The sequence below is a fragment of the Gymnoscopelus braueri genome, assembly GCF_963280865.1.
Source record: "Gymnoscopelus braueri genome assembly, chromosome: 2".
NCBI lineage: Eukaryota > Metazoa > Chordata > Actinopteri > Myctophiformes > Myctophidae > Gymnoscopelus > Gymnoscopelus braueri.
The window spans coordinates 2,103,507-2,115,032 of NC_137604.1; the positions used below are offsets into that span (position 1 = coordinate 2,103,507).

The following is an 11,526-nucleotide window of genomic DNA, read 5'->3' on the forward strand; positions in this document are numbered from 1 at the left end:
CCGTTTTCGCTCGTTCATGTTGCAGTGCCTAAGCTGCAGTACCATGAATGGCCAGCATGTCCATTTGGCTTCAATGAAACCACTGGGTTCTGGGGGCTTGGTCTCAGCCCTCAGTGTGTTTTCTGAGAATTTCAACCAATCAGAAGGCCCCGTCCCCTCAGACTATGGAATGACTGGATTCTCACTCCACTGCAGCTGTAAAGCAGAATGGATAGTGTAGCCTAGTGTAGTCTTTTTTGTTTCTTACTCTTTTTGGGGCATCTATTGCTGGGTATGTCCATGTTATGATCAGTGGTGATAAAAGTACTCACATCCTTATGCTGCTTTTACTCCAAAAATGTATAGAAATCTTTTGAAAATAGCAGATCTACAAGCTCACAATGTGTCACGATGCGACGCATTGTGAGCTTGTAGATCGGTATATAGGGCTGAAGTGGTTAAACGTATGTTTTGTAATAATAATCACATCTAAAGTAACTAGTAACTAAAGCTTTCAAATAATTGTAGTGGAGTAAAAGTACAATATTTGCCTCTGAGATGTAGAGTTAAAAGTAGTAGAAGTAAAAGTCAAAATACTCAAAATTGTACTTAAAGGACAACTTTGTTTTTTTACAACCAAGGTTTATATTTTAGCTTGTAATTAAAGTAAATAAAAGATGAGTGTATTTTTTTTTTCATTTACTGCTTTCTATAGATTTAGCAATTTTCGCGATCTTTTTTACAGTGGGCGGGGGCATTCTGTCCGGTGGCTAAATATGCCTTTTTTACACAATAAAAAAATTCCTGTGGTCTTTGATGGCCAGATGTGAGGTATTGGGGGCTAGAAGAGCTACTGTATATAATAATAGAGAAAACGCCGGGTTTTTGTGTAAAAAAAGACATATTTAGCCACCGGACAGAATGCCCCCGCCCACTGTAAAAAAGATCGCTAAAACTTCTAAAACTATAGAAAGCAGTAAAATAAAATAAAATAACTCGCATCTTTTATTTACTTTAATTACAATCTAAAACGTAAACCTTGGTTGTAAAAAAAACAAAGTTGTCCTTTAAGTACAGTACTTGAGTACATGTACTTAGTTACTTTTCACCACTGGTTATGATCAAGGACATGCTCTAAAAGAGTGAAAAACATGTTTGTTTTTTTTCATCACGTCTTAAAAGTGAAGTACCCTTCAAGTGGTTTCTATCAGGAAGGCCAGAGGTGGGTTTGGACGCGGTCTGGTCGGTGGTCAATGAGTCCGTTGTGTTATTCCGGTGAAGACCCCGTCATGCAGAGAGCTGCTGAGGTCCTTTTGTGTGCCGATGGCAGCTCATCACAATCACAACATAACAGCTGTTTGTCATGTCCTTCACCAGCGGTCTGGTTTCTCTCTGCTCAGAGACGTTCATTCACAGCAGCAGGAATGTGGGGACAATTACAGGACTGTTGCAGCCAGGGAGGGTTTCAGGGGGACGTTCCAAAACGGGACACATCCTGTAAATACTGAGGAGGAGGAAACAGGACGTTGTGAGGCTTTGCTTTGAGGCTTTCTGCAAGAGCAAGAGTTCATTCTGACAGAAACGTTTGATTTAGTGTCAGTCAAAGTCTTTTGAATAAGATTCCATTTAGTTTTAGTCACATTTTAGTCATCTGAATTTTTTTAGTTTTAGTCAACTAAATGAACAATACATTGATTTAGTCTAGTTTTTATTTGTTGACAAATGTGGACAGAATCAAGCATTCAACCAAGCCGTGTAATAATGTGTTATTAAAACAGGATAAGGTGGTGATAGCAGTGTGTTATTAATATGTTATAAACAGGATAAGGTGGTGATAGCGGTGTGTTATTAATATGTTATAAACAGGATAAGGTGTTGATAGCGGTGTGTTATTAATATGTTATAAACGGGATAAGGTGGTGATAGCGGTGTGTTATTAATATGTTATAAACGGGATAAGGTGGTGATAGCGGTGTGTTATTAATATGTTATAAACGGGATAAGGTGGTGATAGCGGTGTGTTATTAATATGTTATAAACGGGATAAGGTGGTGATAGCGGTGTGTTATTAATATGTTATAAACAGGATAAGGTGGTGATCGCGGTGTGTTATTAATATGTTATAAACAGGATAAGGTGGTGATAGCGGTGTGTTATTAATATGTTATAAACAGGATAAGGTGGTGATAGCGGTGTGTTATTAATATGTTATAAACAGGATAAAGTGGTGATAGCGGTGTGTTATTAATATGTTATAAACAGGATAAAGTGGTGATAGCGGTGTGTTATTAATATGTTATAAACAGGATAAGGTGGTGATAGCGGTGTGTTATTAATATGTTATAAACAGGATAAGGTGGTGATAGCGGTGTGTTATTAATATGTTATAAACAGGATAAGGTGGTGATAGCGGTGTGTTATTAATATGTTATAAACAGGATAAGGTGGTGATAGCGGTGTGTTATTAATATGTTATAAACAGGATAAGGTGGTGATAGCGGTGTGTTATTAATATGTTATAAACAGGATAAGGTGGTGATAGCGGTGTGTTATTAATATGTTATAAACAGGATAAGGTGGTGATAGCGGTGTGTTATTAATATGTTATAAACAGGATAAGGTGGTGATAGCGGTGTGTTATTAATATTTTATAAACAGGATAAGGTGGTGATAGCGGTGTGTTATTAATATGTTATAAACAGGATAAGGTGGTGATAGCGGTGTGTTATTAATATGTTATAAACAGGATAAGGTGGTGATAGCGGTGTGTTATTAATATGTTATAAACAGGATAAGGTGGTGATAGCGGTGTGTTATTAATATGTTATAAACAGGATAAGGTGGTGATAGCGGTGTGTTATTAATATGTTATAAACAGGATAAGGTGGTGATAGCGGTGTGTTATTAATATGTTATAAACAGGATAAGGTGGTGATCGCGGTGTGTTATTAATATGTTATAAACAGGATAAGGTGGTGATAGCGGTGTGTTATTAATATGTTATAAACAGGATAAGGTGGTGATAGCGGTGTGTTATTAATATGTTATAAACAGGATAAGGTGGTGATAGCGGTGTGTTATTAATATGTTATAAACAGGATAAGGTGGTGATAGCGGTGTGTTATTAATATGTTATAAACAGGATAAGGTGGTGATAGCGGTGTGTTATTAATATGTTATAAACAGGATAAGGTGGTGATAGCGGCGTGTTATTAATATGTTATAAACAGGATAAGGTGGTGATAGCGTTGTGTTATTAATATGTTATAAACAGGATAAGGTGGTGATAGCGGTGTGTTATTAATATGTTATAAACAGGATAAGGTGGTGATAGCGGTGTGTTATTAATATGTTATAAACAGGATAAGGTGGTGATAGCGGTGTGTTATTAATATGTTATAAACAGGATAAGGTGGTGATAGCGGTGTGTTATTAATATGTTATAAACAGGATAAGGTGGTGATAGCAGTGTGTTATTAATATGTTATAAACAGGATAAGGTGGTGATAGCAGTGTGTTATTAATGTTATAAACAGGATAAGGTGGTGATAGCGGTGTGTTATTGATATGTTATAAACAGGATAAGGTGGTGATAGCGGTGCGTTATTAATATGTTATAAACAGGATAAGGTGGTGATAGCGGCGCGTTATTAATATGTGATAAACAGGATAAGGTGGTGATAGCGGTGCGTTATTAATATGTTATAAACAGGATAAGGTGGTGATAGCGGTGTGTTATTAATATGTTATAAACAGGATAAGGTGGTGATCGCGGTGTGTTATTAATATGTTATAAACAGGATAAGGTGGTGATAGCGGTGTGTTATTAATATGTTATAAACAGGATAAGGTGGTGATAGCGGCGTGTTATTAATATGTTATAAACAGGATAAGGTGGTGATAGCGGTGTGTTATTAATATGTTATAAACAGGATAAGGTGGTGATAGCGGTGTGTTATTAATATGTTATAAACAGGATAAGGTGGTGATAGCGGTGTGTTATTAATATGTTATAAACAGGATAAGGTGGTGATAGCAGTAGCGGTGTGTTATTAATATGTTATAAACAGGATAAGGTGGTGATAGCGGTGTGTTATTAATATGTTATAAACAGGATAAGGTGGTGATAGCGGTGTGTTATTAATATGTTATAAACAGGATAAGGTGGTGATAGCGGTGTGTTATTAATATGTTATAAACAGGATAAGGTGGTGATAGCGGTGTGTTATTAATATGTTATAAACAGGATAAGGTGGTGATAGCAGTGTGTTATTAATATGTTATAAACAGGATAAGGTGGTGATAGCGGTGTGTTATTAATATGTTATAAACAGGATAAGGTGGTGATAGCGGTGGCCTATGACTGCGTGGATCACATGGTCTACTGGACTGACATCACCGGACCGGCCATCAGTAGAGCCCGTCTGAACGGCGGCGACACCGTCCCGGTGGTCACAGCAGGTACTGCGCCCTCCTCAGCCTTTATTATTATGTTTAAAGTAGCACTTTACCCGTTTCCTAACCTTATATCTTCATAGAATAATATACTGTAGGCTCCTTGCACGGCAGCCTCACTGGAACAGGTCTGAACACGTATACTAATTAAGGCTCTGTTCCATTTACTGTAGCACAGTGGTCCTGAGACTTTTTTTGGGCGGTGAAACCGCCCCTATAAGTGAGGTTTGGATATTTGTACAACAAATCCTGCGCTGTGATTGGCCAAAAATGTACAAAAATGTACAAAAATGTACAAAAATGTACAAAAATGTACAAAAATGTACACAAATTTACCCCGCCTAACCCTGCACCGTGATTGGCCAATCACAGTCTATTCAGGACTGTGATTGGCCAGTGTCACATGACACATGTGCATAGCCCTATATAAGAAACCATAACTTAAAAAAAAACATAAATTGGACCCTTATGGACCCATTTGGTTCCATTTGTACACTCTCAGAGTTATACACCCATAAGGGGCCATTTGGAACCCCTTCAAGGAACCATGAGGGTCCCTGGACCACACTTTGAGACCCACTGGTGTAGCAGAGTGTTTCCACTCTGTTTGACCAGAATGGAACAGAGCCTTCATTAGTATCATTGGTAACACCTGTGAAGGAAGTAAGGAAGAGGCCCAATTGTCGTTCCAATATGGCTGCTCTGCATAGAGCCTATTGGATCCATTGGAATCCATTTTTTTCTCCTTTTCCTGAAAAGTAACATCGTTGGACACACAAGGTTTCCACGATGTGTGATGTCACATAACGTCTGACCTCTCCTCAGACCTGGAGAGTCCAGAGGGCGTGGCCATCGACCACCTGGCCCGCCTGCTCTTCTGGACGGACTCCATGCGCGACACGGTGGAGGTGGCCCGGCTGGACGGCAGCCAGCGCCGCGTGCTGTTCAACACCGACCTGGTCAACCCCCGAGCCATCGTCGCCGACCCCACCTACGGGTCAGTCACATGCATTGCATCACTTAAAAGATGTGTTTTGGGGGTTTTATGCCTTTATTTGATGCATAGCTGACAGGAATTTGGGAGAGAGATGGGGGGGGGGGGTGACATGCAGCAAAGGTCGTCGGGATTGGGAGTCGAACCCGCGACGCATCGTCAGGCTAGATTACCAGCCTAGGTGCCCAGACGGTTACGGCACTTTAATCTATATCTCTAATATCAGTGGTGGAAAGTAACTAAGTATACGTACTCAAGTACTGTGCTTAAGCACAATGTTGCTGTATTTTTACTTTACTGGAATATTTCCAATTTTCTGTACTTTTACTTTTACTCCATTACATTTCAGAGGCAATTGTTTGAAAGCTTTAGTTACTATTTACTTTGTAGATTTGGATTATTATTACAAAACATGCATTAACCACAACATGCATGAACCAGCCCTATATGCATACTTAGGCTATTTAGCCGATCTACAAGCTCACAACACGTCGCTTGTAGATCTGCTATTTTCAAAGCAAGAAATTTGTGAAATGGGACATTCTGCAAAATGAGTGCTTTTACTTTCAGTACTTAAGTATATTTTAATGTGAATACTTTTGTGCTTTTACTTAAGTAAATTTTGAATTCCAGACTTTTGCTTGTAACAGAGTATTTCTACATTGCAGTATTGCTACTTTTACTTAAGTAAAACATTAGAATACTTTTTTCCACCACTGTCTAATACAAATAGATACACTACACTACACTTTAACGTATTTATAGATACAAGACTAGGCTTTGAAATGTATCACCAACACAGGGTGTAGAAACATAGGGCCCTATTTTCCCCGGTGCCTTAGCCATTATCCCTGAACATTTTTTATTATTTTTAAAAACATTTTAAAATAGTTCAAATAGCCAATCTACAAGCTCACAACGTGTCGATGTAGATGGGCTAGTTGAACTATTTGAAAATGTTTTTAAAATTTGTAAAAAAATGGCAAATACGTTTAGGGATAATCGGCAAGGCACCGAAAATATGGTCCTTAGCCTATTACTGCGAGGCTGACTGGGTTGACTTGAGTGAGACGCATGCTTCATTAATGCAATGTCCAGAGTTGCTTGATCTTTTTTTGGATAATGTCAATCCATTTATTGAACATCTTCCTCAGCAGGCAGTTCAAATAAATGTTACCTTTGCGTTCGAATCCATCCAAGATGCAAAACCACAAAACACTCAAACAAAATAGACACTGAATGCCGCCCCTGGCCACAGCCACATAACATGGTGAGGCTTTCCCCCATTTCACACCTGGCTCTCATCAACCAATGCCAGGTATTTCTTTAAAAAAAAACAATAGTGAACATAGCACGTCTACAAGCTCTCCTATATTATCATCGCTATTTCTGGACGAAATACAGGCTGGGTGCCTAGTGAGAGCCCATGAGAATACGGTCAACTAAGTAAATGTTGTTTTTGTTATAGTGTTGCCTTTTCTTGACCACAATGTGGTCAAGAAAAGGTGACAAATCGTCACCTTGCTAAACTAACGACATAAGTCATTTTTTTACGTTTTTCAGGAAAAATTAAAAACTGATCCAAAACAAAACTATATGATATTTCTTAATAATTTCACCCAAAACGTTTATAACAAATTATGACTATTAATTTAAAAATAACACTGTCTGTCAGTTATGTAACATAAGAGATTTAAATAGGTTTGAATAGGATTAAACCTGACTTAGGCCAAATGATTTTGGCCTAAGTCAAAATCCTTTGCCAATTCTTTTGGCCTAAGTCACAAAAACAAGTGACTTAGGCCAATTTATTTTCATTTATTTTGGCCTAAGTCACACTAGGGCGTTAGGCCATTATACTAAAAGGGGAGTGAACAGCATGATCCTTTTCAATTAGGATAAAGGCGATTTTACCAGAGGTGGCCAGTGTCATGAAGAGCTGACTTAGACAAAAATATCATTTTCCTCAAAAAATGACTTAAGCCATTAGTTTAGCAAGGTGACGAAATGTAATTTAGATACTGTAGCATGTTATTTAACCAACCCGATCTCCAGAGATTACCGTAACATTGCACGGAACGAGTGCACTTCATTCCGTGGATAGCCGCCTCGGAACTCCCGAATTGCGTGCATATGGTACGGCGCTGCCTTTGTGACAAAACCATTTCGGAGGCGCGCAGTCACAGGCGAATTGTCACCCCGTGAAGGACCACCGAGGGAGCTAAGGCGACCGAGTTGCCGTCCTGAACGGTGTGACATTCGCCTGTGACTACTCAGCGCCGTTTGAGTTATGTACCGATAGGCACAGAATCGTAAATTTTATTGTGCGGACTGCTCTGCTTCCGGGTTTTTCCGTGTTGCGACTGGTTACGCCCACCGTGGGACTCGCCGTACATATGCACGCAATTTGGGAGTTCCGAGGCGACTATCCACGGAATGAAGTGCACTGTTCCGTGCAATGTTACGGTATTCTCTGGAGATCAGGCTGATAATAACAGTAAATGTCATGTGTGTGTGTGTGTGTGTGTGTGGTATGGTATTCCAGTCGGCTGTACTGGACCGACTGGAACAGAGACGGGCCGAAGATAGAGATGTCCAACATGGACGGATCTGAGCGCACCGTCCTGGTGAAGGACGACCTGGCCCTGCCCAACGGCCTGACCTACGACCCCGACAGCCAGCAGCTGTGCTGGGCCGACGCAGGTAAACACACTATACTGCTTCACAACTATTACTACAGGTAAACACACTATACTGCTTCACAACTATTTATTAACATAATAAACACACCATACTGCTTCACAACTATTTATTCACATAATTGTCAGTATATTTAGTCTTAGTTTTAGTCATCATAGCTTAGTTGTCTCCGCCAGGCCGAAGGGCATGGCGAGCAGTGGTGGAAAAAGTACTCAAATTCTTTACTTAAGTAAAAGTACCAATACTGCAATATAAAAATACTCTGTTACAAGTAAAAGTCCAGAATTAAAAATGTAATTGAGTAAAAGTACAAAAGTATTGGCATAAAAATGTACTTAAAGTACCAAAAGTAAAAGTACTAAATATTTGAAAATAGCCGATCTACAAGCTCACAACGCGTCGCGATGCGACGCGTTGTGAGCTTGTAGATCTGCTATTTTCAAATAGCCTATGTATAAAATAGGGCTAAAGTGGTCAATGTATGTTTCATTATATCATAGTTTATATCTGAAAAGTAACTAGTAACTAAAGTTTTCAAATAATTGTAGTGGAGTAAAAGTACAATATTTGCCTCTGAGATGTAGTGGAGTAGAAGTAAAAGTATTGGAAATTAGAAATACTCAAGTTAAGTACAAATACCTCAAAATGTTACTTAAGTACAGTACTTAAGTAAATGTACTTAGTTACTTTCCACCACTGATGGCGAGAGAGTATGTTTTGGACCCTGTCCGTCCGTTCATCTGTCTGTGAGCAGCTAACCCTGTGCACACACTCTCCCTGGATGACAATTCAGAAACCTCTGCCCCAAATTCTTCACATGGGCCTGTTATAGCGCCCCCAGGAGGCCGATTTGTGCAAAACAAATCTTTTGACATTACTCCTACAGATTTGGCCCAAACCTCACGCAAATCGGTACACAGTATCTCTATAGTCATGTGATCAACACGGATCTGTCTGATTGTCCATATTCCATCCTGATTGGTCAAGATTGCCTTCCAAAGTTTGCAGAATTGGTTCGTTTTGAACAAAATGCCTCAAATCATCGTGTGTGTGTGTGTGTGTGTGTGTGTGTGTGTGTGTGTGTGTGTGTGTGTGTGTGTGTGTGTGTGTGTGTGTGTGTGTGTGTGTGTGTGCGTGCGTGCGTGCGTGCGTGCGTGCGTGCGTGCGTGCGTGCGTGCGTGCGTGCGTGCGTGCGTGCGTGCGTGCGTGCGTGCGTGCGTGCGTGCGTGCGTGCGTGCGTGCGTGCGTGCGTGTGTGCGTGTGCAGGGACTCATAAAGTGGAGTGTGTGGACCCGGCCAGGAGGGTGCGTCGTCAGATCGTAGAGGGGGTTCAATACCCGTTCTCTGTGGTCGCCTACGGACGATACCTCTACTATACTGACTGGAGGAGGTATGAATATATTAACATCTCATTAACATCTAATTAAGCCTATGGAAGATACCTCTACTATACTGACTGGAGAAGGTATGAATATATTAACATCTAATTAACATCTAATTAATCCAATGGAAAATACCTTTACTACGGACTGGAGAATGTATGAATATATTAACATATAATTAATCCTATGGAAAATACCTCTACTACTGACTGGAGTGGAGAAGGTATGCATATTAAGCATAAGTTATAAAGTACTAGTACTAATATTAACCATACGTTATAAAGTACTAGTACTAATATTAAACCAGGTGTTCTCAGTGGCTGTGTAGTTTATCCTGGTGTTTAACACCCTCTGCTGGACAAATGTGTGTACAGCAACATACATTCATGCTGCACACAGACAGACAGACAGACAGACAGACAGACAGACAGACAGACAGACAGACAGACAGACAGACAGACAAGTTGTTGTTTTGTTTTCCAGAGAGGCAGTGATAGCCGTGGACAGACAGACAGGCAGAGAGACAGACGAGTTCCTGCCACAGAAGCGTTCCAGAGTGTACGGCATCACCACAACCCCCACGCAATGTCACCAAGGTAAGACCACACCCCCTCATAATGTCACCACGGTAAGACCACACCCCCTCATAATGTCACCACGGTAAGACCACACCCCCTCATAATGTCACCACGGTAAGACCACACCCCCTCATAATGTCACCACGGTAAGACCACACCCCCACATAATGTCACCACGGTAAGACCACACCCCCTCATAATGTCACCAAGGTAAGACCACACCCCCTCATAATGTCACCACGGTAAGACCACACCCCCTCATAATGTCACCACGGTAAGACCACACCCCCTCATAATGTCACCACGGTAAGACCACACCCCCACATAATGTCACCACGGTAAGACCACACCCCCACATAATGTCACCAAGGTAAGACCACACCCCCACATAATGTCACCACGGTAAGACCACACCCCCTCATAATGTCACCACGGTAAGACCACACCCCCTCATAATGTCACCACGGTAAGACCACACCCCCACATAATGTCACCACGGTAAGACCACACCCCCACATAATGTCACCACGGTAAGACCACACCCCCACACAATGTCACCACAGTAAGACCACACCCCCACACAATGTCACCACAGTAAGACCACACCCCCTCATAATGTCACCACGGTAAGACCACACCCCCACATAATGTCACCACGGTAAGACCACACCCCCTCATAATGTCACCACGGTAAGACCACCCCCCCACACAATGTCACCACAGTAAGACCACCCCCCCACACAATGTCACCACAGTAAGACCACACCCCCCACACAATGTCACCAAGGTAACGACTCATTACAACACAACACATTTTAAATACGGTACACACATAGTATATGGGGGTCTCTGGCACAATATATTTCCGCGAACAAATGCCTATTGATTTTTTTTTTTTTCTCCAAATCGAATTCTCCCAATTGAAAAAACACGGCCAAATTTGTGTGTGTGTTTGTGTGTGTGTGTGTGTGTGTGTGTGTGTGTCTGTTGTGTGTCATCAGCTTACAACTACTGCTCCAACAACGGAGGCTGCTCTCACCTGTGTCTGCCGAGACCCGGCGGATTCACCTGCCGGTGCCCGGACTCTCCCATTGGCCGCTGCGTGGACGCCAACCTGTGACATCATTCTGATGTCACATTCTGATGTGAGGGGCGGGGCCAGCAGGGCCCTACTTCCTGTTTCCGAACCATGGTCATCAAGGACCCCCTTCTATCCTACCAGGACCTCTAGTACTGATGGTTTTATCTCCTACCAGAACCTCTAGTACTGATGGTTTTATCTCCTACCAGGACCTCTAGTACTGATGGGTTTTTTCTCCTACCAGGACCTCTAGTACTGCTGGTTTTATATCCTTCTAGGACCTCTAGTACTGCTGGTTTTATCTCCTACCAGGACCTCTAGTACTGATGGTTTTTTTCTCCTACCAGGACCTCTAGT

At 41.3% G+C, this 11,526-nt stretch overlaps 1 protein-coding gene across 1 annotated transcript in view; it reads left to right on the plus strand.

Moving 5' to 3' along the window:
• Window positions 1-11,526, plus strand: part of LOC308076107 (nidogen-1-like) — a 69,895-nt gene extending 58,369 nt beyond the window's left edge. Inside the window, 6 exon segments of the mRNA XM_080416221.1 lie at window positions 4,314-4,440; window positions 5,260-5,431; window positions 7,974-8,131; window positions 9,395-9,518; window positions 9,994-10,106; window positions 11,090-11,526. Of these exon segments, the coding sequence (XP_080272347.1) occupies window positions 4,314-4,440; window positions 5,260-5,431; window positions 7,974-8,131; window positions 9,395-9,518; window positions 9,994-10,106; window positions 11,090-11,208 (813 nt within the window). The 3' untranslated portion in view covers window positions 11,209-11,526.